Source organism: Calypte anna, chromosome 15, assembly GCF_003957555.1.
Source record: "Calypte anna isolate BGI_N300 chromosome 15, bCalAnn1_v1.p, whole genome shotgun sequence".
Taxonomy (NCBI): domain Eukaryota; kingdom Metazoa; phylum Chordata; class Aves; order Apodiformes; family Trochilidae; genus Calypte; species Calypte anna.
The window spans coordinates 11,709,807-11,737,773 of record NC_044261.1 but is presented as its reverse complement, the minus strand read 5'-3'; the positions used below and the strand labels follow the sequence as shown (position 1 = coordinate 11,737,773).

The 27,967-nt window shown below is 43.5% G+C and overlaps 2 protein-coding genes across 10 annotated transcripts in view; one reads left to right on the top strand and one right to left on the bottom strand.

The window, feature by feature from the left end:
* Positions 1 to 6,887, bottom strand: part of ASCC2 (activating signal cointegrator 1 complex subunit 2) — a 33,677-nt gene extending 26,790 nt beyond the window's left edge. For 2 of the 6 annotated variants that reach the window (XM_030460618.1, XM_030460612.1), the window contains exon 1: positions 23 to 145. In XM_030460618.1, coding sequence (XP_030316478.1) covers positions 23 to 51 — 29 coding nt within the window. In that variant the 5' untranslated portion in view covers positions 52 to 145. Of the gene's footprint in view, positions 1 to 22; positions 146 to 3,280; positions 3,378 to 6,372 lie in introns of those variants that run through there. The other 4 variants (XM_030460611.1, XM_030460614.1, XM_030460613.1 and 1 more) reach the window with 4 other exon arrangements.
* A 202-nt stretch (positions 6,888 to 7,089) lies between these two features.
* The window catches only part of MTMR3 (myotubularin related protein 3), a 76,689-nt gene continuing 55,811 nt past the window's right edge, over positions 7,090 to 27,967 (top strand). For all 4 annotated transcript variants that reach the window (XM_030460791.1, XM_030460790.1, XM_030460789.1 and 1 more), the window contains exons 1-2: positions 7,090 to 7,226; positions 7,873 to 7,916. The gene's annotated coding sequence lies outside the window, so the exon portion shown is untranslated. The remainder of the gene's footprint in view (positions 7,227 to 7,872; positions 7,917 to 27,967) is intronic.

The following is a 27,967-nucleotide window of genomic DNA, read 5'->3' as shown; positions in this document are numbered from 1 at the left end:
GGGCCCCGCCAGCCCTACTGACCCCCAGCTCCGGCTCTCTGCCCGTCTCATGCCCCACACGGGCCCTGTCACCTTCCCAGCCTCAGCCGCCGCTGCACCGCTACCGGCCCAGCCCGGCCCGGCCCGCCGCCTGCAGCCGCTTCCGGGACCGAGACGGAAGTGCCCGGTGTGGGCGGGGCCCAGAGGTAGGGCCGGTGCCAGGCTGAGGGTCCGGAGCTGGGGTTCGGAGGGTTCGGGGCTCGGTAGCGATAGGAAGGGTGTTGCTATGGGGAGCAGCGCGGGGATGGGGGCACAGCGGGACCCTGGTGTGGGATTGGGACCGTGGTGTGGGTGCTCCGTGGGCTGTGTGTCGGTGTGAGTGAGCTGTAGGGAGGGTCGGGCCGTGACCCCCGTCGTGTCGGTGTGCCGCTGGGTCTGTGTGCCCGGAGCCCCACGGCAGGAGCGGGCTCACCCCCGGGCTGTCGGTCCCTCCCTCAGGAGCGAGCCCGGCCAGGCCCTGCTGCTCTCTCCTCTGGGCAGACACTATCGATTGGCATGATAAATGTCGTGACAGGAACCTGCCGTTTCCTCCATTCTTTCGCCTTAGCTTCCGAACGACTCCTTTTCAAATGAATTATTTCTTATTCCTGCTTCTCAAACCACTGCACCAGTCAGGCCCTGGGGCTGGGGGCTGCAGCACCCACGTCATGTGTAAAACAACCGACCCAAACAAAACTCTTGTAATGGTGTCAAATCCAAGGTTTGCTCTGGTTGTTGAGCAGAGGGTAAGGTCTGGCAAATGGAACACGATTCCCATGCATCTGTTAATTTGCCCTCCGTTTCCAGCCTTCTACCAGAGCAGCTGTGGCAAGAGCCCAAGTGACCCCAGGGGCTTCAGATCTCTCCAGAAGCTGTTTTGAAAAGCACTCTTCCTCTTACTGAGGTGGTTTTTTTTTTGTTAACAATTATGCATTACCTATTTGCTTTCCTAAAACATTGGGAACTATTGGAAGCTCTGCCACAAACATTGGTGATATTGACTATGTGTGTGTAGCCCAGTTGGGTTATTATAAGTATATGCATTACTTGTACAAAGTAGTGTGGCAAAGTAATAGAAATTAAGCAAGTCAACCAAAAAAAGGGCATCTGTTCACCTGTTTATGACCTGCCAAGGAGCTTTAACACTTCAAGGAGCTTTAACATGACAGTAAAAGTCAAATCTGAACTCTGAATTCCCCTTATCACAAGCTCCTGACCCCAAGCAGGCAGGGGGACAGCCAACCCTTGCTGCACAGGGAAGGCAGAGCAGCACAAGCAGCTTGCAGGCTGCTGGAAAATCCTGACCCAGAACCAGCTGAAGTTACCAGGCTTTGGGTCAGCTCCCCAGCAGGGAACTTCTCCAGACAAAACCCTTGGGAAAAGGAGCTTTTATGAAAAGGATGCTTCTTCAGTGTGATTCCTGGAGGGGAGGATGTCACAAGTCAGGGGTTGGGAAGAGCACCCTTGTTCTGGCAGCACTGTGGGAGTTTGACAGATCCAAACCAATCATGGAATGTTAGGTTGGAAGGGATCTCAAGGATCATCTGGTGCAACTCTTCTACCCTCACCTCCAATAATCTCCTTGGCTCTGTTTGGGTGGGAAGGAGGCTCCTGAGGTAGCTGCTGGGGGGACACAGAAGCAGCTTTTTCATTTCCAGCAGCACACAAAGCACCCTGAGGAGGATGAGAATGCTGGAGCAGCCCCTTTCAAATACATTTGAAGAATAGAAATAAATGAAAGAGTTATGAACAGATCAAACAGAGGAAATGTCAGTGTAATAATAATAATAATAATAATAAAATAAAAAAATAAAATAAACAAAAAAAAGAACCAGAGCACTAAATTGCAAAGTTGTGGAAATTGGCCATTATATTTTCTAAGCAGCTGCAATACAATTAGGGTAATAATGATGAATCAGTACAGCCCTGGGGTTTGCAATTATTCAACCCAGCTCCAACATTTTCCTTTTTTCCATTTTGTCTCAATAAGCTTATCAAGGACTAGTGGAAGTTTTAAGCTCTTCCCTGCATGTTCTTCAGAGTCACAAAGACAAAGGTATTCATTCCCCTTAAACTACTGACCTGAGGGACCCTACAGCCATTTATTAACTATCTTCTTTTCAATTTCTCCTCAAAGTCTCTTCTCATCATCAAAAGCATCACTGGATATTTTTTATTTTGGTCACTCATGAAAGACATCAGGGATGACCTGAGATACTTCTTAGTTGTGCAGGGTGCTGAGGGACAGAGCAGCAGTTCCCTTTCCCTCTGAAGCTCTGGGTGCAGCCATCACCTCCCAGTGCAACCAAGGAGCTGCTCAACCTGGGAGGGTTTTTAGTGGTGCAAGTTCCTGTGGGTGGGAACTCCCTCCCTGAGGCTGAGCACCAGGGTGGGTGCAGTCCTCAGAGGGTCACCAGCAAATTGCTACAAGATAACAGAATTATCACTGAAGATGTCATTTTATGAAGCAGCTCCTCTGATCAGCAGCTTAGCTTCTTGCTGCCTTGTGGTTCCCCTTTATACAACAGAAGAGTAACTTGTAAAGAACTATAACTATCTAACTTGGGAAGAAGGAGCTTAAGCATGCTCATTAATTAAAAACAATTATATGTTTTACTATTATTTATAATTAAAGAAGAAAAATAGACATATGCATTATTATTATTAAAGGCATTTTTCAGGCAGAATTGTTGAAGCAACAGCTTCAGGTTAGCTCAGTTAACTTTTCCAAAGCAAAGATGTTCAGTATAAAATACTTTGAACATTTTACCTATTTTTCTCTCACTGGGCAAACAATATGGGTTGCTAGTCTTTTAAGTGTAAGAAAAATATACAAGTAGGCATAAAATAAGACATCCAAACACTGCCTACATAGAACTGCTGGTGTATCTTCAAGATAGCAGCGTTCTGCTCAGGCACTTGTTAAAAAGAAGGAGAGTAAAATGAGTAAAACATCAAAGTCAGATAAGAGATGAAAAAAGAAACAAAATGGAAGAGGAAGGATGAAAAGAGCTGCTTTGGGGTAAAAAAATGGTCAAAGAAGACAGTTTGGAGTCCTGAGAAACTACCCCTCATTTAGTGATCTGACTGTTTTTACAGAATCAGGACTCTGTGTGGTGTTTGTTTTCTTTTAAGGCATTTTAAACTGTTTCATCAGTTTTTGATCATAACACAAACAGCCCACAAAATCTAGGTTGGGCTGTTTGTATTCAGAGAGTGGAGTGAAATAAAGGTATGGAGGGGAAGGGGGGCAGGACAGTACCTGACACACGTTGGGTTTTGCAGTTTCTCACAGTGCCAGCTGCAGAGCTCTCCAGGATCACACCACACACGTACAGGATGGGCACAACATCCGACCCCTGTGGGAAGATGTTGAGAAGGATGGGGCTGAGATGATCCAGGATGCTGTCAGCCTCCCCATGTGCCCTCCCTCAACAAATCCAGTGACATTTGAATGTCTTTCCTGAACAGGTTTCCCCTTTTCATAATAAGCCGAGTAGGAACTCAGTGACTGGGTCTCACCCAGTAGGAAAGGTTTGGTAAAGACCTGTTTGGTCTTCATGGTCAGTTCTCAGCTGTTGGTGGCAACTCTGGGAAGGGTGACCCAGAGCCTCGGGACTTGAGCTGTTGGAAGCTCTGGAGTTCTCATGTTTCAGGCCAGACTTTTCATGGCCATCGGATACTTGCTTGCTGTTACATTAACATCGCTCTGGCTCTTAAGGGGGATGTGTTTACTGCAGTGTTTACTCCCTAAAGTTTCACAGACAACAACTGTATTTTGGGCGAAACAAATGATTTCAAGGCTCTTACATAAGAAAAACTCAGGCTTAGTCTGCAATTCTTCTCCAGTCACATTTTGTGCCCTTTGATTAAAAGTGACCAGAGCTGCATGCATAGTGCCAGAGAAGGTTGCAACAGAGCTTTGTGTAATGGTATCAACGTTTTTCCCTTCTCCTGGAAATATCTGAGTTGATAAGTGCTTTTTGTCAGAGCTTTTCATACTGGGAGTCTGCAGTCTTCTCGAGATCAACAAATACATGTGGATTTTTCTCTTCTTCTGTCATTTCCAGCTGATGTGCTCCCAGCTTGCAGCAGAGATTCTTATTAGTAATTCCCTCGTGCATGACCTGGTACTTTCCACTATTAAATTTCATCCCATTTTCAATACGCCAGCACTCAGTGTTATCCAGCTCTTCCAGCAATACAGATATTCCCTGCGTAATGATGGTGCCTCCCAACTTTGTGCCATCAGCAAATGCCATCAGCTCACTCCTACTTTTGTCCCAAGGCTTGTCTGAAAAGTACTGTGCAAGAGCAGAAGAATGTAAGACATGACTGGCTGGGTCAGCCTGTGGTCCCTGTAGTCCAGGACCCTGTCTGGGAGAGGGGCAGTCAGTGGTGCTGTTTAGAGAGCACCAGAGCCCAGACATGCTCTGCTCTCTTCCCACATCTGGCGTATGTTTGAAGTGACTGTCCTACCTTGTCTGTCTTTTAATACCTTATTAAATTCAGTTAGATTAAATCTATTGTACATCCATTGTCTAGAAAACAATTACCAAAGGTATAAGCTTAGTCAAATACAATCTATCTTCAGTAAAGCTATGTCACATTTTACTCTATGTTCCACTTGTCTGTCCCCAGCTACTTTTTGCATTACATTTTTTTTCCAAGCTTTTAATGCTCTTGAGGACAGGTGTCTAAATGACTGGATTGATTTTCTTCCTCCTGTTTGAAACTAGCTCATGCTTTTTGGCAACTCATTACCACCCTCAGCCTGACAAATAAAAAACTTCATCCTGGATGAGTGAGGATATATTCCAGGTCTGTCAGAGATGTAGGCTTGGGAGCACTTTGTTCCCTGACAGCTCAGGGATCAGAGTCTCACAGGCCTCACTCTCCCTTTGGCACAGGAATTTTCATTTCCATAAAATAATTCTTATTAGCTATTATCCTTTGCCCCAAACTTCATTATAAAGAGAGGGAAAAGTAATTTAATATGGGCTTATACCTAATATTTATTAAAAAATAGATTGGAAGACAAGACATGGAAAGTCTCCATAAAATGTGTTTACCCACATTGGTGAAGATAATACCAAAGAAAATTATTTGTGCCAGTGAAATAAGCAGCTGGAAACGCACAGCTTTCTCTGTTAGAGGGATGGCACTCCAGCTAGTTCTCCCTCTTTAAAAACCAGAAGGAACAACGAGCAGGTTCTGCTGTACAAAAGCCCTGGGTCTCCAGGATTCAGCTTCCTGAAGTAGGTCACATTCGATCTCCATCCAGGCATAGTGCAAAAGGCAACCATTTAATAGGGAGTTTTCAAAATTAATATTCTGCTTCCTAATGCTGTCAACACACATCCTTTTCAGATACACCTATACCAGCTGAACATTTTTTCATTGCTTTTGGGCATAAACAAGCCCAGGAATCCTGTTTTTCCATTCAGTTACCTGTATTTCTTCCAGAGTTGTGCTGAAGGTACATATTGACTTTCAGACCACATTTGCATTCAGATGATGGCTTGTTGTTGGAAAAAATCCCTTAGAGGAGCTGATTAATTTCCTTTCAAATGTTTACTGTCCCTTACCAAGGGAGCAAAACTAGAAAACAACTCAGTGCATGGCTTATATCTGAGTTTCAAGACGTGGGATCCAGTATTTTGTATTGTTCTGCCTGAACATTAATGCTGCTTCTAGCTTAAGCATGACTTACTGACAGCCTGAAGCCCATCTGTTACAATGACAAGCCTTGGACTCAAAGGGAGAGCCGTGTGGGTAACTTAGGAGAGCATTTTATAGTTACTTGCAAGCAAGCGTTTCAGATCAAGACAAACATGAGGAGCAGGTGGAAATATCTCTCACAAGTACAACCTGACCTACATACACTATTGTAAATTAAAGATATGTATAAAAAGAAAGCATTAATGATCCATCACAGTCGCAACAAAACCCAGATATATATCTTGCTGCGGAGAAGGAACTCAATTGCACAAGGCTTAGCTAAAGCTTCATTTTGGAAAGAGCAAAGTTTCCTGCCAGCTCTACCCTGCTACCTCTGATACTGCTGCTCAAGCTTTCTGGTGCCTTTCTGTTGCTTAATGCTCATACCCCTTTTGCTTTATCACTTGTCTCTAAATGTCCGTGTATGTTTTGGCTCTCATGCCCCACATTGGCTCTCTGCTCTCCATTACCTCATGCTCTAGGAGCTGCAGGCTGCTCAGGGTGGCTTGGACGGTGCCTCCAGTGATGGCACAGGGCCACACATGTTCTTACAGCTGAGCTGAATGTCACAAAAGCAAAGGATGAGAGCGTCAGCCAGGAGGTCCTGTGCACAAGAGTGGCTTTAATACTCACACAGGGTGTTCACCCATGGGATGCGTGGGCCTCGCAGGACTTTTGAGGAGGATCCCATGACTTCAGACCTCTCTGAGGGAGGATGCTGTCGGTGTGGGAAACCCTTGGCTCGCAGTGCTCCAACTCCAGCCTGCCCCAACCCATGATTTTCCTCACAGGTTAACTGAGGCAGCCAAAAGCTTCTTCGGAGACACCATCTGTACCACCGCATCGCACCTCCCCCCCCCCCAGCAGAGCCCTTGGTTGTCGCGGACCGGGCCGCAGCCAGCTGCGGACGATCAAGCAACCTCGGCAGGGTTATGAAAGGGAAAGAGGGCAGAGAAGGGGCACCTTTAACCTGCTGCGGGAAAGCAGCTGCTGGGTTCTGGGGGTGGCCCCGGGTTCGGGTCAGCCGAGCCCTGAGGTGACTGCGCTGCTCCCATTCCCTCTGAGGATTCCGAGAGCCCTGAGGTGATTGCGCTGCCCCCCATCCTCCCCGAGGATCCGGGGAGCCCTGAGGTGACTGCACTGCCCCCCAGCCCCCGGAGGGTCCGGGGAGCCCTGAGGTAACTGCACTGCCCCACAGCCCCCGGAGGGTCCGGGGAGCCCTGAGGTAACTCTGCTGGTCCCTCAGCGCGGGGTGAGGGGATAGCGGGAACCGCCCCGCCCCGCCCCTCGGAGGGGGAGGGAGGAGGAGGCGGTGGTGGTGTCGGGCGCGCGCCTGGCCCCGCCGTGCCCGCGTCCCGTGCGGCCGCCATGTTGTTGTGGCTGTGAGCGGCGGTGGAGGCAGCCCGGAGCCCAGCGACCCCGGCCCAGGCAGGAGGCCGCGCCCCGGGAAGGGGTGTGGGGGGCTCCGCGCCATGCCCTGCCCCACGGTAAGGAGCCGGCGGGGGTGTCCGGGTTTGTTCCGGCGTTTTGCGGGGTGCTGGGCCGGCCTGCCGGGCCGGGGCCTGGGGGAAGGAGGGCGGCCGGGCTGTCAGCTGCGGGACCGCGGCCCGGCACGCCCCCTCGGCCCGTGGGGTGAGGGGCAGCGGCGGGGCCTCTGTGCCTGCTCCTCGGCTCCGCTCGGCCGAGGCCGTTGCGATGGGGGAGGCGGCGGGTTGAGGCGCTCGCCCCGCAGCGCGGCGGGGGATGGCGGCGGCCTCCTCCCCGGCAGACAGCGGTGCCGTCCCGGGCGGCGGCGTCCTCGGGCCTGCGGCTTGGAGACGGCGCGTCCCTTGGCTGAGGGGCGGAGGGGGTAAGGGGGCTCCCCTCCTGGCTGCTGCTGCTGCTGCTGTTCGGAGCCTGTGGGCCTTACCTGGTGCCAGCCCGTCCACCGTGGCTGGTCGGTTCCCCGCCGGCCGTGCAGCCCAGCGCAGGGATCGCCTCACACCGCAGGCCCTGTGTTGGGCTTATGCTGCTGTGCTGTGGTATCAGTCGTGTTCGACTGTCCTCGTGTATGTGTGGCAAAAATGCCTGTTCCCTCTGACTGGGTCTTTTTAAGGCTTTTTATTTGCCTTTTCCCTCTCCTTCTCTTAACAGTTCTGTTCTTTTGATGGGATCTGAACACATGTTGCCCTTCCCTGGTAAGTAGTGGGTTTTAGCCTCTTCCTGTTCCCCCCAGCATGGAGTTTAAATTTTTGCACGGTAGTTGTTCCCTATTATGTTTGTTCTTTCAGGGGATGTTGTTATATTAACAGATGAAACCTTGTGTTCTGTCTCATTTCTCTGTACAGGAAACTGGTTTCTTTCCTTCTGGCACACGCTTTCCTCACTGGGGGGAAGGCGGGGTATGAGCTTGAAGCTCTTGCAGACTTCAAGTCTGATAGGTGCTCTTCTCCCGTGTGCTTCACTTGTTTGTTTTGTGTGATGAGCCCGTGTAACCGTGTGCAATAAGGCTTTCTTGTAAAAGAAAAGAGTTTGTCTAATGAATCATGTCAGGTAGTGCTGAGTGTAGAGGTACAGCTTGGCTTTATGGTGAATATAAAGGCATATTTAAATGCCAAGGTGAGTCCATTGGGAAGGGATGGTGGTATGACTGAAGGAACTGTGGCAGGTTTCTTGTAGTTCCTGTAATGCTCTGAGCCTTAGATAAACAGCTGAGGTACATTTCCTTTGTGATTAAAGCATGCGCTGTAGTGTTTGAAAATTAACTTTTTTTTTTTCTGGTGGAGGTGAAGGAGGTTTTCTGAAGGAGTGCTTGTGGTAGCCTGAGGGGAGGAGGCTGACATCTGATAGCTGCATGGCTTCAGCTGGTACTGATCGCAGTGGTTTTGGAAGATAGAAAAAAATGCTTTCTTTCATAGTACAGGAAATACTGTGAAGTGTAAGTGTTGAAACTGTCTGCAGATAAGGCAAGGCAGGGCATGGGATTCAGTGACAAGTGTTCCTGTGTGTCTGCTTTTGAATTTGGGGAGGGGCAAGTGTGAAGAAGCAGTCCTGTTGAGCAGTGGTGGGTTTTTTTGAACACTTGCTTTAGAAGGTGCTCTTTTCCTACTTTGAACTGTAAGAGTTATATATTGAGGCTCTAACTTGGTTCTCTTTCTGGCAGTGTTATGTGCACCTATTACTATGTTAATACCCATTACAGTAACTGTCTGCACTAGCAGTTATTAAAACATCAGTGTTAGCCTGCTTAGGTAATATTCTATACAACCCACAAACGATACCAAGCAGGTGAAATAGGTCAGCTTGGTAAGCTCTCATATATATTCTTTTTTAATAAAATTGGCCATTCACAGCTGGAGGAGATAGAAATGGAGCATGCCCAAGATTCTGAAGAGAGAGGATACAATATTTTATCTTGGATCTTATTCCACCTACATGCAACCCAGGATGGTGGAGACAAGCGTGTTGTCAGCCTTTCATGAGTAGGAGGAATGTGGCTGTGCAGTGCTCTTCTGGCAATTAACCCATAAAAAGGAGGAACTTATAGAAAGGTATTGCTGGAGTAATGGGCACAAACCTGGGGAGTCTATAGTAACAAAGGAGAAAGTGTCTCCGCAGACTGAACTGGAGGAAATGGACTATCATCCAGCATAAAGTTTGAGATCTTTTCCCTTGTAGAAATCAAGGGGATGGGATGGCTGTTCCTGTTCTAGCAATTTCCTTCTGGGAGCTGTAACTGGATATAATGAGAGACAACTCTTCTGCCTGATACCAGTGGTGTCTTCCAGAGCATGGGACTCCAGGTAGTACATTAGAGCTTATTGCATATTGTAAAGGAGAATGAAAAGTCCATCCAGATACTAGAATGTACACTTGTTTCATAGTTACATTAATTGGCTGAATCAAACTAATAGTTACATTTCTTTCAAAATAAGTACTACCATAAGGTGCAACTGTTCTGCATTTGTTGCTAGTTTGAGTAGCTGGTGGTACAAAGATCTGCCTGTTAGATCCCATGTGTGTTTTAACTCAGAATTGAGCTTTGTGATTTACAGTTCTATTTCTCTTCTAGATCATGGTGCCATAATTTCTTGGTGCTTGTCAGAAAAGCTTTAGGCCAATACCTAGCACTCAACTGATGCTGTAATTTTTGTGAATTAACTGGTTTGATTAAAAAATGACTACTTTTGTGGGGCTTTAAAATTTCTGGGTGATTTAGTTGCCTGTGTTAGGTACCTAAAAGTGAAGCTAGTGCTAGTTTAGGAATTTGAAATACTGACTTTTTTACTGAGGCTTGCTGTGCCCTGTAAAGAACTGAAGATCTTGATTCCTAATGCACCACAGCTGCTACCTTGGATGCTTTAATCCCCAAGGGTGCAGGATTGTTGGCTCCAGGTGGGAGTGTTGATTTGCATGCATGTTGGCTTCTTGTTTCTGCTGCATGTGGGATGAGTAGAGGGCACAAACTGCAGCATCGCTTAGGGGCAACTCTCATTTTTCAGCATGTGGTTGATAAATAACAGGAACAGCAAATACTCCATCCCCTTGCTTTGAGCTGAGAAGGACTGAAAGAATGTGCTTGGTATCATAGAAATCCAATTGTAAGCTAGAGACTGAGTAACCCAGACTGGTTCTTCCCCTCATCTGTTTAATCCTTTCTGGTGGTGGTGTAAAGAAGGTGGATGCCAGCAGGCAGTAGTGATTCTGGGAGGTAATGTTTTAACCCAAAAGGAAATCCTCCAACCAAGCTTTGCTGATCAAATCTAAGGGGAGGAGCAGCCTCTGGTATCAGGGAAGTATGGCATTGGTTTGAGGAAAGCAGTGGTGTCTACCACTTCTAGTCTGTTAGGAAGAGTCCGGATGGTGTTGGGGGGCTATGAACCAGAGGTGCTCTGCTCACCTTTAGCAAGCAATATGCCTCTGGAAGTGTGGTGAAACTGCAGCTTCCTGCCATGCAGAGTGAGCTGGGGAGGAGGAGCAGAGCAGGTGGCTTCCTGGAATGGGAATTGTAATGGATGAGCTACTTTGGGAGTTTCTGATGGCCATCAGAAAGCACTGCTTTTAAAAGCTTAACTTTCAAATACAGTCGCTGATCCATAGCTCTACTTCATCTTCTGAAGCTTCTCTGACTGGAAGCTCAATCTGAAGTTTAGAAAGCAGCAGTGGTTTTGACATGTAAATGTGAATGCAAGGTAAGGTGTTAACAGAAGCACGTCCTGTATGTTTTATGGGAGGGGTAGCTGAATACTTAGGAGATGTGTGCCCCCTCATGGGTGCTACCAAAAGTAGTTGCAACAAAGTAAGCTTGGTATGATCCGGTTTGAACATTTTTGAAGTGTGTGTGTGTGTATATATATATACATGAGTGAAGCAACTAATGACATAATTCCTCTGATGTATCTGATGGAATCCTTCCAAACTCTGATAAGGGAAAAAAAGAACCACAAACAAACAAAAGCAACCCCCTAAATATGACTGTTTTAATAGGTGGTTGTTGTCCTTCTCTGGGAGTGTTTGATTTCATGAGATTTTGAAGCTGGATGGCCTTTTAAGTGATATTGCAGCTAAACTTGTCCAAGCCGTTGTATTGAAGTATTGCTACTTCTGAAAAAGTTAATACTTTGAACAAGTTTCTATTGGAACTTAATTTTAGAGAAATTAGTCTGTTATTTTTTCTCTTTACAAGGAATGAAGTGAAAAGCTGTAAAATGGCATTGATGGGATGGCTCGAGGACAAGCTCTCACCCAAGTGCCCAGTCATGCCAGTAATGAAATGCATCCTGAGGAACATGCTGATAAACCATAGTGCTAAATTATTTTTTTTAAGAGAAGTTAAACCAACAGTACTACACTGCAAATACTCTAAAAATACAAGTTTTTAGAGCAGTGTTAGTTGAAAGTGAACAGAGCATCAAAGAAACAAAGGCCTGGAGATTGCAAAGCAAGTTGTCTTTTGCCTTGCTCATCTCATCTCAGTGTCGTTTGCAGTGATCACTGGGATGCACTGAACTAGCCAAGGTGGAAATGAGGTTGACTCTGCAGTTGATGGCTTTCATCTGAGATTCTTATCTACCGAAAGCTTTTTTCTTCATCAAGTTATTCTCCAGGGTGTGAATAGCATGGTCATGGTCACCATGAAGCATCAGAACTGGTGCAGTGAAGTCTGAGCTTATCATGGAAAATTAGCTCAAAACTGGCATGAAATCAGAAGCCTGGTGTTAGTCTGTGGCTCCTTAGGAAGAGCTGGGTGTTGGGAGGGGCAGTCAGAACAGACAGCCACCCTGACTGGGGTGTGTTCTTTGTAGTGGGAGCTGCAACTGGAAATGTGCAAATGTTTGAACTTCTGAGACTGCATGGCAAGGCTGCCACTGGCCTCATAGCTTCCACAGTGTGGCCTAACAGACAGTGAATATTTATGTAGGAAAGACTTGTCCAGGTGCTTGAACTTTGTTTTTACATCTGTCTTCCTTCCTGTTGTGTATACTGGTCTCAAACTGTATGCTGTGTTCTGCTCCATCCAGTCCTAGTCCCATCACTCCTGCGCTTTCTGCGGAGTGACAGTTTCCATAGGACTGGGTAGGGCTCCTCCACGCTCTCTGGGGTGGTAGCTGGTGTGCATTTGTGAGAGGAGAGCTGGAAAGCTCTTCTGCTTCTTGGGCATTCATGCCACATGAATGTTGATGCTCTTACAGTACTGTGTCTTCTTTTCTCTTCTGAGAGAGCTTTGAAAGAAGAAGCTGTGAATACATTTAATTTGGCTACAGGAAGCATTAAATATGCTTTTCAGTCTGTTGAATTAGGTTCCTGAGAAGGTTTGGGCTGATCAGTGGATCTATTAGATCCTGTAAGGTAAAAATCAAAGTACTTGGGTTTTTGAGCTGGGCCAGTTCTGCAGACATCTAGTGACCTTAAGGGTGAACATACTTATGAATATTGGATGTCTTCAGCTGGGTTTTTTATATTGCTTTAATTTCAGAGACTGAAATAGCACCTGACTGCTGCTGTGTCTAGCAGATGATCCTTTTCTCTCAGGTCCTGCTTTGTGTATCTTTTACTGGAAAAAAGAATGAGCAAATGCTTTTCATTTTCATCTTGGCTTCCTACTTTTTAAGGAAACACTGTCAAAGTAACTGCACCTGTCTGTGCTTCTCCTGTGCTCTGAGTACACTGTCCCCATGGATAAGACTTCTTCCAAAGTCTACCCTGTTAGAAGAGCATGGAAAGGTTTACTTTGAGAAAAACCAGTAGAAAGCTGTACCTCATGCTTTAGCTGAAGCTTCTGAAAACAAAATAGCTTGAAATAGAGATCTCTGGTCTGTGTGGTGAGGTGTCCTGTACACAAAATTTAAATAGTCTTAAATATTTTTGATCTGGCATTCTACAAGGTTTAGTTTCTATAGTCAGTGGGAGGGAAGTAATGCACTTTCCATTCAACTTCACTTCCCCCCCTCAACTCAAGTTAAATTTGTGTAGGGAGACTGCTGCATTGCTATGATTAAATCTTTGTAGTTTTTCTTTATAATACCAGATATTTATGCACTGGTATGGTCACTACTTAGAGAAACACTGTTAGAACAATTTGCCTTTTTGTGAGCCTCATTTGCTTCTCCAACTTTGTAACTCAAAACCAGGGCTGTAGTCAGGGCCTTAATGTTGTAGTGTCACCTCAAAGGACAGAGCTTTAGGAAGAACTCAAAACAGTTTCTCTTTTGCTTTGCCTGGAAAAGAAAACTGACTCCTGTATCAACTGGGAAGAGGTTGCATCTTGTGAGAATGAAACTGTTTTCTCTAGTACTTTCTCCACTTCTGGCAAAACTTTCCAACACCTGTATGAGGAGGGAACAGAAATGCCTGCCTGCAACTTCAGAGGTGCAGGCTGAAAGCAAGGTGGATCTGATTGGCTTTCTTACTGCCCTTGGAGAGTGGAGCCAAGGCAGGACTTGCCTGTGGGGCATGTTGCATCCAGGGGTGGTGTGGATCACAAGCCTTCCAAGTCCTCTAAGTATGACTCCTCAGTTTCTGTGTGGTTTGAGTGCTCTGTGCAAGTAGGGTGCTTTTTTTTTTTATAATTTCTGTACAGTTGGTAGCAGGATTTCAGAAAGTAGCTGGGAAAATCAAATGTTTCCTTGAGTATTTCTGTCATGGAGGGTTTAACACCTCCAAGGTCAAGGGTAGGCTACTAGAATTTGATTTCAGTTACTTAGTTGTTAGATACTGCAGATGAAAGTACTGAAGAGCTGTGAGTGAAACTGAAGGCTGATTGAAAGAAGACATAAGGAGGGATCAGGAACAATTTATTTTCACTTCTGTAATCACTTATGACTGTGTAGTTTTATTGCATTTAACATCTTACAGTAGATATTCATGGGTAAGATAATTTCCAGTACTATTGAAGTGAAGACTCAATTCTGGTGTACAGAACAGCTTACAATGATCCAGTCTACTAGTGGAGGTAGTATTAAGCTCTGTTACTCTTAGGCTACCTCTATGTGCTTTCAAAATGAGTTTAAATCCTAAGCTGCTCACAGAAGTGGTTGCAGGTAGGTTTGGAATTATTGGAAAGTGTTTCCCTGAAATTTCCTGTCTGGTAGCTGGGAGGGGACCAGCAGCCTGACTCCTTTTCTCTGCAAGTAGATGAGGAAAGAGAGGAAAGCAGTTGCTGTGGCTGTCTGATTTCATCTCTTGTATCATAATTGACCTAAATGTGTACATGTGAAAGCTTTGCTTATTGCATTGCTATCTGTAAGCTTGTAATAGCTATCACTGAAACTTCAACCCGAGATAAAATGAGATGCTGTGAAGCTTTGCTCTTTGTAATTATACTGCTTGTTGCTTTGAGATCTTTTCAGACCTAGTTCTGGACTTGTTGGAGCTGAATACTGACCTAAGTTTTACTTCCCTTCAGCCTTCAGTGTCTTTAACTTTCAGAACTACTGTTACCAAGGCTGACTTTTACTGTTCTGTGGGTTCTCTCTGTGCATTCGGGCTTTCAGAAGAGCCAAAATGAGAAGAAAACTCATCTGTATCACAGAGCAGCTTTGCTTAAAAGTAATGTGAGAAGATTGCTCTATCATTTTAATCAAAATTTGCTACGGTCTGGCTAGAGCAGAAACACCTTTTTAAGTGTTGTGAGCTGATGGCTTTGATTTTATGGTTGTATTTGAGTGTTCCTATTTCCTTTTTTCATTTTTGAGAACAAATATGCCACTGTAATGTAGGTGTTGAACTTTTGATCCTAGTAAACTGACTAAAATGTCTAAGCTGATTGTATTTTGAGGTTATTTTGGTTATTTTTCCTTTAATAAATGGAAGCTGGTGAAGTGTACTTAATGTAAACCTGCAAGTTCATTGTCTCTGCCTGCAGACCTTTTACTACTTTGTATCTAAGCACTGCATGCTTTTTTTAAGCTTTTCATAAAATTAATGACTGATCCTTATAAAGCAAATGTTCATCTTTACAATTAAGCATTCCTGTTTGTTAATTGTATGGTGATTTGTGGACATAGCAGTCATGAGTACATTTGAGAATTCAGATTCTTAATTTTCTCTCATTGCTGGTAGCAGGAATTTGCTGTGAACAGGGCATTATATTCTGGTTGGATACCCATTGTAATTAAGTTATCATCTTTGTCTATGTTCAGTGAACCTTTCTTTGGGTAACTTCCAAAGAATGCACCTTTTTGCACTTGGAGAAAAATCTGTACTCTCTGAGGAAAAAGGAGGAAGATGGGACAAGGTAAATATTTTGAGGGCTGCTAAGCTTTCCCTGTAGGTTTGGCAAATGGATTATGGTCAAGCCATGGTTGTTTTCTAATTCAGAATACAATAGCTTGCTTGTTTTCTTTTACTTTGGTCTGGAATCTCTTAATCCCTTCAGACTCAAGCATGAGTATCACATGATTTGGAGGTGTTTGGTTAGTGTACTTCACTGCTCCAGAGCATCCCTGTACATAACAGATGAGTAAATTGGAAATGGAGGGAGAAGCCACATGGAAATTTTCAGTTTTGGAGATCCATGTCTAAGTGTTTAATGTTTTGTTTCTGGGTTGTGTTCTGGCAAAACACAGGTGAAGTATCTGGTCAGTTAAGACTTTTAAGAAGAGGAAAAAGTCTAAAACTGCTATTTCATGATAAAAAGTAGTACAGCTTCAGTATACTGATAGGTATACTGAACACACAGGTGTACTACAGGTGCTTATACTATTTATTAAGGTATTTGTGTGGATATTTCCTTGCAGGAAAACTGGTGGTATAGCTTTTTTTGCAAAATATGTAGGGGGCATATGGGATATTGGTGGTTATATAGCTGCATAAGTAAAAATCATATACAGTTGTTCAAGTGAGAGAATAATAAATATTCATTCATGTCTAATTTCAGAAAATAGTAACTTCTTGTATAGCTGCATAGTGGTACCAACATGCTTGGTCTCTGTCATGTTGTTTTCCCATCCCCTTTCGGTTCTGCAGGTTTTAGTAGCTGGAACCACAGCAATGTCTGCCACATGTCAGACTGGAATTTTAGCTTTTAAATGACAGGATGAATGCTGATAATTCATGAGGGTAACTGTGAAACACTGACCTAGTGAGAGGACTAGACATGATGAGTATATTGTTGGGGTTTTCTAAAAGAAGAGTAGGTTTCCCATAAATGCTGAAACATGGTAATGAACTGAGGATGGTAAAAAAACCTCCAGTGATTTAGAAGATGCTGAATCTTAACTGTTGGTGCTGCTTTTGCATGATTTTGTACATTAAGCACCAGGTCACTGTTGCTTTGCTTTGGCATAGCTTCTGTAACTGATTCTATTGGCAGCTGAAACCTTCTTGTTCCTAAGCTGTTTCACTTGTATTGAAAGAAATGCAAAAATAATTGTAGAGCTGTACTCCTGGTGGCTCTATACTTAGCTCATTACTCCAGGCAAATTATCTTTTGCTTCTCAAGTGTTGACTGGTAGGCTGGTAAAGAGCTGTTTAGCTCTCAGTTGCTGGGTCATTCCAGCTCCTGCAGTGTTTTGATCACATAGGCACTTCCTAGGAACTCTGGAAAGGCTGGGGGTCACCTAGCCCTGGAAGGGTCCAAGGATGGGAGTTCTTAGAGGAAAAAGCAATGCCAAGCCTGCTGTTGTAATCAGTTTGGGGTACGAAGCAGCCCTGAAACCTGTGGAGGGTGGATGGGTTCATTACTATCACTGCACTGACTGACGTCTGAGTTGGGTGGGTATGGTGGTCATGGGGAGGATGCAACCTGTGGACGAAGGATGGAAGGATTTTGTTTGATTTGACGAGTGTAAGACCAATGTAATAAGAACAATAAGATCTATCTCTTATTTTCTGAAGAGTAGTTTTTAATAAGTTGTTTGTATAAGGTCCAAGTTGAGGTGCTCCTGTCCTTTCTGTGGGTCACACCCAGAGAGCAGTCCTCTTCAAGTTAATGGTGTATTGCATCATTCCTTGCACTGCCATGCTCTCATTCACCACTAAGGTATGAAGACTTTTCCTCTTGCATAAGACAATTTGATTTGTTCTGGTTGGGGAGGAAACAGTTTGGCAACTCACTGAAGTGTAAGTTGCATGCTGCTGTGCCATGTCTGGTATTTTTCTAAACATGACTATTTCAAACTATTGTCCTTTTTAAAACTGAGCAGTAGCTACGAGTGCTCACACAGAGGTATTTGGCCAGCCCTACAGTTCCTTCAGTGCTTCTACCATACCTGTTCCTAGACCTAAATTGCTTGGCATACAAATTAGAGGTCTAATAGGGTGAAGACTCATACTTGAATGTATTTCAAAGGCCCCTGATTGCAATATGACTTAATTTTATTTTGCCTCCTTTCAATTGCTAAATACTTACCACTATTATTGTGTTTTTTCAGGTTCCCCCAACAATTTCAGTGTTTTAGTCTCATTGTAAACACTTGCTACCATGTGTCAATTCTACCAGACCAAGCAGACTGCTGGTTAAGAGAATTTTTTTTTCTAAAAAGATGCTGTAGATTCAGTTATGTTTGTTACTGAGCTAGACTGAGTTCACTTACTAAAGGCAAGAAGTGATAAGTTAAAATAAGCCTTGCCAAAAGCAGTCAGTCTGAAGTGACTTGTCATGAAAGGGTAAAAATTGACTTAAGTTTGTGCAATAATTACCATCTTAAAAGCAAGCAGGGAGGATGGGGAGAATCTAATTAAGCTTATGGTTTAAAGACAGGCTCAGTGCCATAAAAACTCTCCAAAAACTAATTTATGAGCCTTAACTCCACAATTTTTATACTGACTCTTGCCAAGACAATTAAAGAATTCCTAGAGCTAGTTTGAATTTCCAGACTGGGTTTGGAGCATGGTAACAGGTGCAGAGAATACCTGAATCTGTTCAGGTGGGTTGGTGGGTGGTTTTATTGCTAGAAAGATACTCAGGAGTCTGAAGATGTTGCTGTGAATAACATTTGTGGTGGGGCTGCAGATGTAGCCAGCTGGATTTTTTTCACTGCTTGTCAAAGGTCAGCTTTTGAACTTTTCATGAATTAATGAGCAGTAAACAATAAACAAAAAAATCCATCATTTTCCTGGTCTCTAGAACTTTAACCCTCCTGTTTAACTATGGAAAATTAAGAAGGAAGAATAGGATCCTTGTATGGGTTGATATTAAGGTCTGTTTGACTATTTGTAGCTAACTAAACAATCATCGTGTTTATGCATCCATCATGTTTGCAAAAGAAAAACACAGTCAGTCCTGTATTTCAGTAGCAATTAGTCAGGTTTTGCCATCGTGTTCTCCCCTGGGTGACTATGCTGAGTGGTGTTGGAAGACTTGACTTCGAGTTTGTACATGTTGAAACAAACAGGATAGATTGAAACTTGTCTCAAGAATCTGCTGAGCTCTGAAGAGGTGCTTTACTTGTAACTTTTCAGAAATTGTGGCTATGACTTTGTTACTTTTATTATATTTTTAAAATAACACTTTAACCAGAACTCGAGTTTAAACAATGTTTTTATGTAGTGTAGTAGTTTATGTAATGATGTAGTTTATATTGCATGTAAGAATATGGAAGAGAGAGCTGTGAGCCTGCCTGGGAAGCTGGGGATCCGTAGGTTGTGCTGTGTGGCAGCTCAGCCTCTACATGAAATTCAGAGCAGTTTTGCTGTGTTATAAAAACTCGTTGCCAGGTGCTGATCTGTTCCTTCAACAAAAGTTTTTGCAACCTTTAAAGTCTATGTATGGAATAGGAATTTATCCTGTTAAAACCTGCATTTGTTTGAATAGTTAGCTCCAGCTTATTCACCTATGTCCTACATGGCTCCATCTGGGTGATTTAAATACCAATGTGTGTGTCACTCCAAACGTATTGGGCAGGTAAGTCTTCTTCCTTTAGCAGAAAGAAGTAAATGTGATCTGTAGAAAACAAACAGCTGGGCCTGTCTCATTACACCTTTTCCATTCTTCAGTTTTTTGTAGAGTGCTAAACTAAATTAGGACTTAGTCTGCTGGTGAGTTTTTGCTTGGTAAATTCTGGAGATCTGTCAAAGTGCCTCTGAAATGAAGAGCATCTAACTTCAGCTTGAGCTTGGAATTGATGTGGCTTGCACTGTATCTGGTCTCAGTTTTCCAGGCTTTCTAATTGGGGAGTAACAAAGAAAAGTCCTTACTAATGAATGTTTTCTATAGAGAAAATAGGCTGTACAAATACTGTAACACATACTGGATGTATGGAATATCTTAAAGTGATTGGTGATGAAGCAGGTTGAATGTAAGACTCCTAGAGCTTTGGTTCTGAAGCAAAGGAATAAATCTTCTAATTTATCTAGTTATGTTTGCAATACTCTTGAGCCTCACTGAATTTTCAAAGGGAGAAGTAGCACAAGTTTTTTATTTTTGTGTAAAATTGTAGGCTTGAATTACAGCTATTCTTAGTATTTTGAGGTAGCTTGGTGTAATATTTTCACAGAAATGTTGCTCATATTAAGCTGGTGGAATGGGAGCTGAGGTATGTTCATAGCAACTCAAATGTTTTCTTCTCTTCCTTCCAGTACTTTAACTCCGTATCCCAAGTGACACAGCCTTCCTTGCAGACAGATTCAAGGTAGAAATCTGCAACTTAACCTTTGTTTCAGTGTTGCTTCAGCCCATTGCATCTCTTGACTTTAACTTGCACTCTCAGTGCTGTGTTCAGCATGACTGAACTGATATACTCTGGAGAGGAGGGTTTATTTTAATACAATGCTTCTAGATCAGGGTTACTGCAAGTAAAATATTTAACAAGTGCTTCTGAAGCACTTTATCTTGCTTCTGCAGGTAGAATATTCCCAACCCTGAAGTGAAGTTGCTGACCTACAACAGCCTTCACTAGGTTGGGTGCTGGTCATGTGCTGCTGTCTGGAATGGGTGCAGAGTAATGGGGTTGCTCTGGATACCTGTTGGCTGAACCTCTGGAACAGGAATACAGAAAAGATTGCAGTTGTTACTGGTCTCAAATTATCCCTCCAAAATGCAACTCCTGAACCTGCTCTGTGTCTCAGTCTAACTGAACTTGTTCCCTGCAGAACTTGCAGCTCTCTTAGGCTTTGCCTCAGCTGCTGTCTGGCACTGGGTTGTGTACCTGTGCTGCTGCTGGAGTTGTATGGAAGATTTATGCAGGAAGTGAAAGCAGATGCATTTCTTTTTCTCATAAATATTTTATTAATTTTTAACTGAAACAGTTGAATTGCTGGGTTTATTTGAGTATTTGTGGTCGGATTTGATATGCTACTTGATAAATGTTCGTGTGCTTCCCACTGATAACGTGTGCTTCATCCTGGGGAGTTACACAAGAGTGGGATTGTTGGTTTTTGAGGTGTTAAGGCAGCTATGGATTTGATCAGTAATGAGAACTAGTGCACTGAAACTTCAGTATGAAGTTATTCAGTAACTGAGTCAGTGAGCTGCAAAAAAATGATGCTGGTGAACTTTACAAGGTTACATGAAAAATGTACCAACCACAAATACCTGTATTTCAGAGCCTGTTGCTAGAGATAATACAGCCTGCTCTGGTGACTGTGCTCAAGCAGCTATTCCTCCTTGCTCTAACTTAACATTTTTGTTATTCATGTTGTTTAATAGCTATACAGCTAGGACCTCTGGCTCTTATTTCTGAGGCCTTATTGTAACGAAGCAAAATGATTACCTGTCAGCTTACTGTAACACTGTAAAGACATGATTTGCTTTAAACTTCTTACAAGGCAAACAGAATGTATGCATTGCTGTGTTTGCTCTGGTGTAAGTTACTTCAGAGTATTGGCACATCTCTTCCATGAGATCATGTATCAGGCTGTGAGGTAGAAGCTAGCCTGCTAGCACATTTAATCTATTTTTGATTTGTTAAGATCTCAAAGGCAGAAACAAAAAGCACTTTGTCCTGTCTAGTCTCATGAAGACTGACACTTGAATCACTCTTTCTAGTTGTCTATTCACTTCTTTTCTTAGCATGCTGCTCTGGCTGAGTGAAGCTCATTGTTTTGTAGAAGTCCCTCCTACTGTTTTTAAGCTCAGAGGCTTTCATCTATAGCTTGAACATATACTGTCAGTTTCAGCTGAAGTACCCATTTGAATGGTTCCCAGTTCAACTTTTTCAGTGCAACTTTACTGGGAACTGGTAGCTCTTGTGGAAAATAGGGCTGTGTTTGGGCTGAATCTTACTGCTGCCTTCCATCAGATCCTGGCTGCTGTATCTCCTTTCTCTCAGGTGAATGAGAGATGAGTGTGGCTGAAGGTACTCTTTGATCTGTGCAGAAGAAGCTCTAGAGAACCACAGTCCCTTGGGTTTTGACTCCAGGGAATCATTCATGCTTATTTATGTTTTGTTGCTGAGAGAATCAAAGTTTGACAGAATGTCCTGGAAATACTGCATCCAGGTTCTAGTTCTTTCTTTTAGATAATATCAAACTATTCTTCATTCTGATCCAAGTGTTAGATCCAATAAAAAGATCAGTCTTTACCTCACTGTATAATTTTTCTGTGGTCATTTTCTGACGTGCTCTAAACAGCAGGGCTTTAAATTTTTCATGCTTATTAGAGCTTGTGAGAATTTCCCTGACATTTACAAACAATCATGATGTATTCAGTTTATCTTTAAGCAATTGAGCTTGGTTTCCTGCTGATTGTTTCATGCTTTTCAGGTTTCTGTTTGCATTCACCTTAGTTAAGCAATAATAATTAACTAAAAGCATTGAACTAATTGATTTTTGCCATATTGGAAGAACAAACCAATAACCCTCATGGAATAGCTTCCTAGTAATGAAAATTCCAGTAGTGGAATACTTGATTTAATTTTTAAGCTCTGAGAAAATAATGGTGGTGACAGAATGGCTTTACAACTCTCTCCCACTTAGGCAGCTACTTAATGTCAGTAAAAAACTTGGGTATGCAGGAAGAATTGAAGTAGCTTTACAGCTGCTGAGGATAACAACTGTTCTGTCAATATGGGGAATGTCTGAGTGGCTTATTCTCTGCATATGAACACCAAAGAACTGTTGTTTTAACTCATGATGCTTCCCTGGAGGGTCTGGATGACATTGTTTACTTCCTTCTTGTGATGATGTTGAGGTGCATTTAAGCAGGGAGCTCTGCAGTTGGATATTTCTGTCCTGTCCTCCCACCAAACCACACAGTTGAATCAAGGATGTGTCTGGCTCCTGATGTGGGAGTCGATAATAGGGAAGAACTGTTCACTGAGGAGTAGAATGTGGGCCTTTTTTAGAAGGAGGCAAGATCTGATTTTAGGTGAAAAGAACCTTGCTTAAGGGCTCTAGGGCAGTTTTTCTATACAGCTGGTGTGGAACATAGCATTAAGGATGCTTCCAGTGAAGATTAATCTCTTGGCTGCAGGTGGCTTGGGCAGTTTTCTTGGCATGACACCTTGGTTAACCAGCACTGCTGCAGAAACAGGACAGATACAGCCTCCCAGTAGCCCACAGGAGCTCTGAAAAACTTTGTCTTGTGTAAGGACAGCTCTGACTCAGTAGGGAATGCAAGCATGTGATCAAACTTAAAGCAGTTATCACTGAACGAGTCAGATGCCACAAATGAGAGCATCAGTTCTAGCCCATTAAGTTCTTAAATCACATACCATCTCAAAAACTTGTTTCTTACCTCATGCTGGACCCTTGTGCTTCCCTCTAGGCACTGGTTTCCAGCTCTGTAGGCACAGCTCGACAGGTAGGTGGGTGGGCACTAACTGGGGAAGCACCTCAAAGTACTTGTGTGGAGATGATGACTTCAAGGCTCAAGCACAGTGCCTGCACACGGGTGTCCTTTTATGGGAGATGTAGTTGGGTGTTAATGCTCTTCCATACCAGTTCAGAAGCCTCTAGCATAATAGAAACTTTCCCAAAGGCAACTTTTGATAGTGAATGCTGCTAAATTTTCTATTAATTTTTGTAGATGCTGCTGTGAGATGGGCCTTGTAGCTTAAATACAGGTATTTTGAGTGCTTATTGAAGAATTTAAGATGGATGCTTCTAGAACAATGGTGATTTTCAAGTCCAGGATACCTTAACAGCATTATGGAAGCCACCTATCATAGGAGCAGAACCACTCTAAATATACTTCAGCATTGCATTCTTGACAGAGTGATTGTGATGCCAGGACTTGAAAATTAATACATCTTATATGTGCACACTCATGTGAGAATGACAGAAGAGCACATGCTAGGCTTGAAGATAGTGTTTCTTTCAGTCTGATTTGGAGGAGGATACAATTATTCTTCCCTTTGGATGCATTGGGCAAACTCACTACTGTGTGACTGCTAGCTGCAGGTCCTGAGGAAATCTGACTACTTCAAAAGAGAAGGCATCTCTGTTTCTGCAGTGCATGTAGAGAAAATTGTTGGCACAGCTGAGGTTGGGTTCTTTCCTTGGACAGGACACACCAGGAAGACAATGCTGGTTTTCCACCTGCAGGAGAAATCCATCTTCTAACTTTGGTTTCCCAGGTTTTCTGTTTATTCTTCTTACTCAGGTTATTAGCTTGCCTTGGCTACTGGTTTATTTCTCCTCAGCCAAGTTTTTAGAGGTGAATAACTTAAGTAATACTTGTGAGCTTCTGTCATGGGTTGGTATGACCTATTCAAATGGCTGCTGCTCTCCTGTCTCTGAGCTTGCTCCTGACTGCATAATTTAAAGGAAGCACCACGGTGTTCTGGACAGGAAGGAACACATATCCCAAGAATCAAACTATCTGAAGGGCACTGCCTGGCATAGCTGTTCTGATACCAATGAAGATGGACTTTCAAGGCTGGGAAATAAGTAAAACACCTTTCTAAACATCATTTCCTTGGCAGAATTGGTCAGTCTTTTAAGCATACAAGCTCTTTGGGCAATTTAAAGCTTCTTTTTTTTTCTCCCAGACAGATGTCTTGGTGACCTGAAGGAGGACTTTGATATGCTGAGGAAGTGTTTGTTGTCCCCCTCCCTACCCATATGATGGTGTATTTACCTCCAGCAGGGGATGAGTGCATTTTTTACAGTGGAGCAAACATCTGCTTAAATTCATAAGGCATCTGGCTCTGTAGTGAAAGTCATTACCTGAACCAAAAGTGATGTAGCCTCGAATACCAGAAGACAGGATTGCTGATGAGCTGTGCCTTGCTTCAGACTCCCCTGGAAGTATCATGGGTATCTGATGGAGCATTAGAGCCAGGTTGGCTTAGGCAGGACCAGAGACAGGTGGAGACTTTGAGTGGGGTTGTGACTCCAAAAGCAGAGGTTAGAAAAAAGAAAAATGTGGAGCTGACACACTGTGACAGCATCAATTGCCATACCTGTGCCAGGCCTGGGCATTAAATGTATTCTGCTAAACCCCCTCCTCTCCTGTCCTGTGGGAGCAAAATGACAGGCTTGGCTTCCTCACTCTTCCTACTTTAATTCTTCCTGAGGCTGCTCTCGGTAGCTTTGCTTCATGCTCTGGCAAGCTTGCTTGAGCTGTCAGTGCAGTCTGCAAGGCTTTCACTACAAACACCACTGGTGTAGCACTTGATTGAGCAGTAGAAGCCTGGGTAAGTATCACTGGCTAGTTCTCAAGGCTGACATCACATCCAAGAATTAGATGGCTCTCTTTCATCATGGGGATAATGAAATAATTCTTACTGTGTTATTCATTAACTCACATTACATTCAGTGGCTCCTAAGAGGATAACAAGTATGTTAGAGGTGAACTTGCATAAGACTCCTGACATCCTTTTGATAAGATAAACAAGAGTTCAAGCTCAGGCAGGTGCAGTTTAAGCATGGCAGAGATGCCTTGCTGATGCAGGTGCCCTGTGATGTATTATCTGTACTGGCTTCAAAACTCATTTCATGGCTTTTTCATTGCTGGTTTAAAGAAAATATCCTCCTTCAAAAGTTGTTAGTGAAATAACTTATGCCCAAAGCCAGATGAAAGTATTCCTGGGTGTGGAGGCTGTACAGAAAGGTGATGTTCAGCCCAGTTGTGGGGCTTGGAGACAGGTTTGGGAGCCCAGCAAATGAACTGGGAGACCTGCAACAAAGCATATGGAGGGAAAAGCTGCTGAATTTGTATAATTTGTATAAAAGAATTTAGTACAAGAGCCTGCTGAACCTTGTCTTGTTTCTGGTTTTAGCATTAATGTAGCTTGAGCACGTGTAAGTTCTGAACATCCTTTAAGTGTTAGTGGCAGGCATGCATCCCCCTCATGTATGGGATTGTGTTAGCTTAAACTGCCATATGCTGCTCTGCAAGAAAACTTTAAAAGGGGGAAAGATTAGCAAATCAGGTACGGGATTTCCACCTGTGTTATGTTCAAAGTGGACAGCTCCACCCCTAGCTTTTGGTCTGACCTTTTTAAAGGAGGTGATGGGCATGAGGTACATGGATTCATTTTGGCTTTAATGGGAGTCCTTGATGACCTGGGCTTCCTAATAAATGAGGGGGTTGATGAAGCTACCCTACCAAATGGAAATCCTGTTCTATTCTGAAGGCTTACCAGGGAGTTCATCACTCTCCAAAAGAGATTTATCTGTGCTGGGCAGCTGAGCCAATAAACTAATATAAGCAGATTAAGCTGTTTGTGGGAGGTGTGATCATTGGCCATTTAAATGCCTAACAGGCTGTCTGATCTTTTGACTGGTGCTGTGAGTGCCCAGGTAATAACTGAGATAATTTTAAAGAGAGGCTGCAATAGCTTTGGATGTCAGAAGAAATCCAGAACTTCCAGGTGGCCCAATAGGATTTTAAATTACCTGGTGGTTGTGGAAGCACTGGGTGAGGGAATAGTGACTTTATCTGGCAAGAGGTGGTGGGCTGGTGAGTCAGGTGGCTGCCATCCTGGAGATCAAGATGTGTCCCTGCCCTGCCCTGGGTTGTGGTGCTGGCTGATAAGTTCCCAGTAAACTTTTACAGGTGTGTGTAGAGTTATGGTTTTGGTGTTAAATGAACAACTCCAGGCCTGAGCGATTACCTCCACAGCTCAGGGCCCCAAGGGGTGGAGCTGTATTTCCCAGCAGAATACTGTAAAAATCTGGAGCACTTCAAGAGCTATGAACATCTGTTCTGGGTGCTGAAACTACATGATCCTTCTGATGCCTTGAACTCTTCCTGTGCTTAGTTTTTCAACCTTTTTAAAAATACATTACTGCCACTTAACCATATGGGACAGTGTGAAAACTGTGGCTCTTGAGCAGAGGAGGTGCTATAAACTGAGCAGTGTAGGAAAGATTGACTTGATTCAGAACTCTACACACAGAGTTTAATAAAAATGAAGAGTTCTGGGTTCAAAGAATATTGTCCATGTCGTGTCCTCACTGAGTGAGGGTGAGGATGTATGGGAAGGAAAGGATGGAAGGGAATTAGGGACAATACATATTCCACAAGAAGCAGAGCTAAAGCTTCACAGGTGGTCATAGTGCTTGCATTTCCTAAGGTGATTTCTGTGGTGTGTATGAGTAGTGAAAATACCTGTTGTGTCATTAGTGCACAGGTCTCAGGCTGTCAGCTTTGCCTCCCTTGTTTACTTTATTGTGCAACCACCTGTAACAACTTCTGGTCCAGAAATCCATCTCAGAACATGCCTGCCCTGTCAGGACTTTTACCTTACAGCAGGGTTTGCACACCAGTGCTCTGACTACTTGAGCTGTTGTATATAAAGCAGTAAACCACCAAACCAGGCCCCTGTTCCTTACATGGTTCTTGGAAGATACGGTTTTTAGTACACGTGGTAATGGTAACTGGAAAAAAAGCAGCTTCAGTTCATGCCAAAGTTTAAGGTGTGCAGACTGAATGTGAGGTTCAGCTGTAAGTATTTCTTCATGGGTTTCATTGGTTATTGTGGAAGCCTCTACCATCAGGGAAGACCCAAAACTCTTCTGTCAGCTGGATCTGAAACTGAGGCAGATGTTGGATTTCCTATCTAATGACACAGATTGTATTACTTTTATTAAAACACACATACTTTAAAGCTTTGAACTTGACTGACAGATCAATTTAAGCTTGCCAAGTAAGCTTTCCTACCTCAACATTTAATCTTCCATCCAGGAAAGGTGTCTGAGCAGTTTTTTGGCATTTGAATCTAGATGTACAAAACTAAGCAAGCTGTTTCAGAAATGCAAGACCTGAATACTGAGGTTGTTCCTACAGCAAGCTGTTGTTTATCTAAATTGCAAATGCTTTTTCATCTCTCCTCTGAGCATTTGCTTCTGCGTTTGCCTTCCCATGTAGATTTGTGTTGCCCCGACTGCATAACCACTTGAAATAGTCTTGCAGTAAAAGTGAGGCAGACTTTATTATTCTGAACAATCTTATCCTTGTTTTCTGGTTTTGCTCATTGTGAAGGCTTCCTTTGTCTTTGAGTATTTTTCTGAACATGGTTTAATTAAGATTCCAACCTTAATATTGAAACAGGTTGTCTAGAAGGAATAACCTTGGACATATTCAGACTTTGGCTGGATAAGTCCGTGAGCAGCTTGATCTAATTGGAAGTCTGTCAAGTAGAGGCTTGGACTAACTGATGTTGAGGTGTTCCATTCAACCCAAGTTGTTCTCAATTGTTTGCACATTTATCTATTCTTGTTCTTTATGTTTTCCTTTTTGGGCTTAAAGAGGCAGAGAAAGCTTTTTTTGTAACTGGATGTTGAATCTTGTTGACTGTTCAGAGCACAGAAATGGCTGATGTCAATCTGAGCTCTTTCCAAAGGAAAACTTTCAAGATCAGTCCTCCTGGACCTTATGGCAAGCTTTCCTTTTATAGTTTCTGGCAGCTTTTATTTTTAT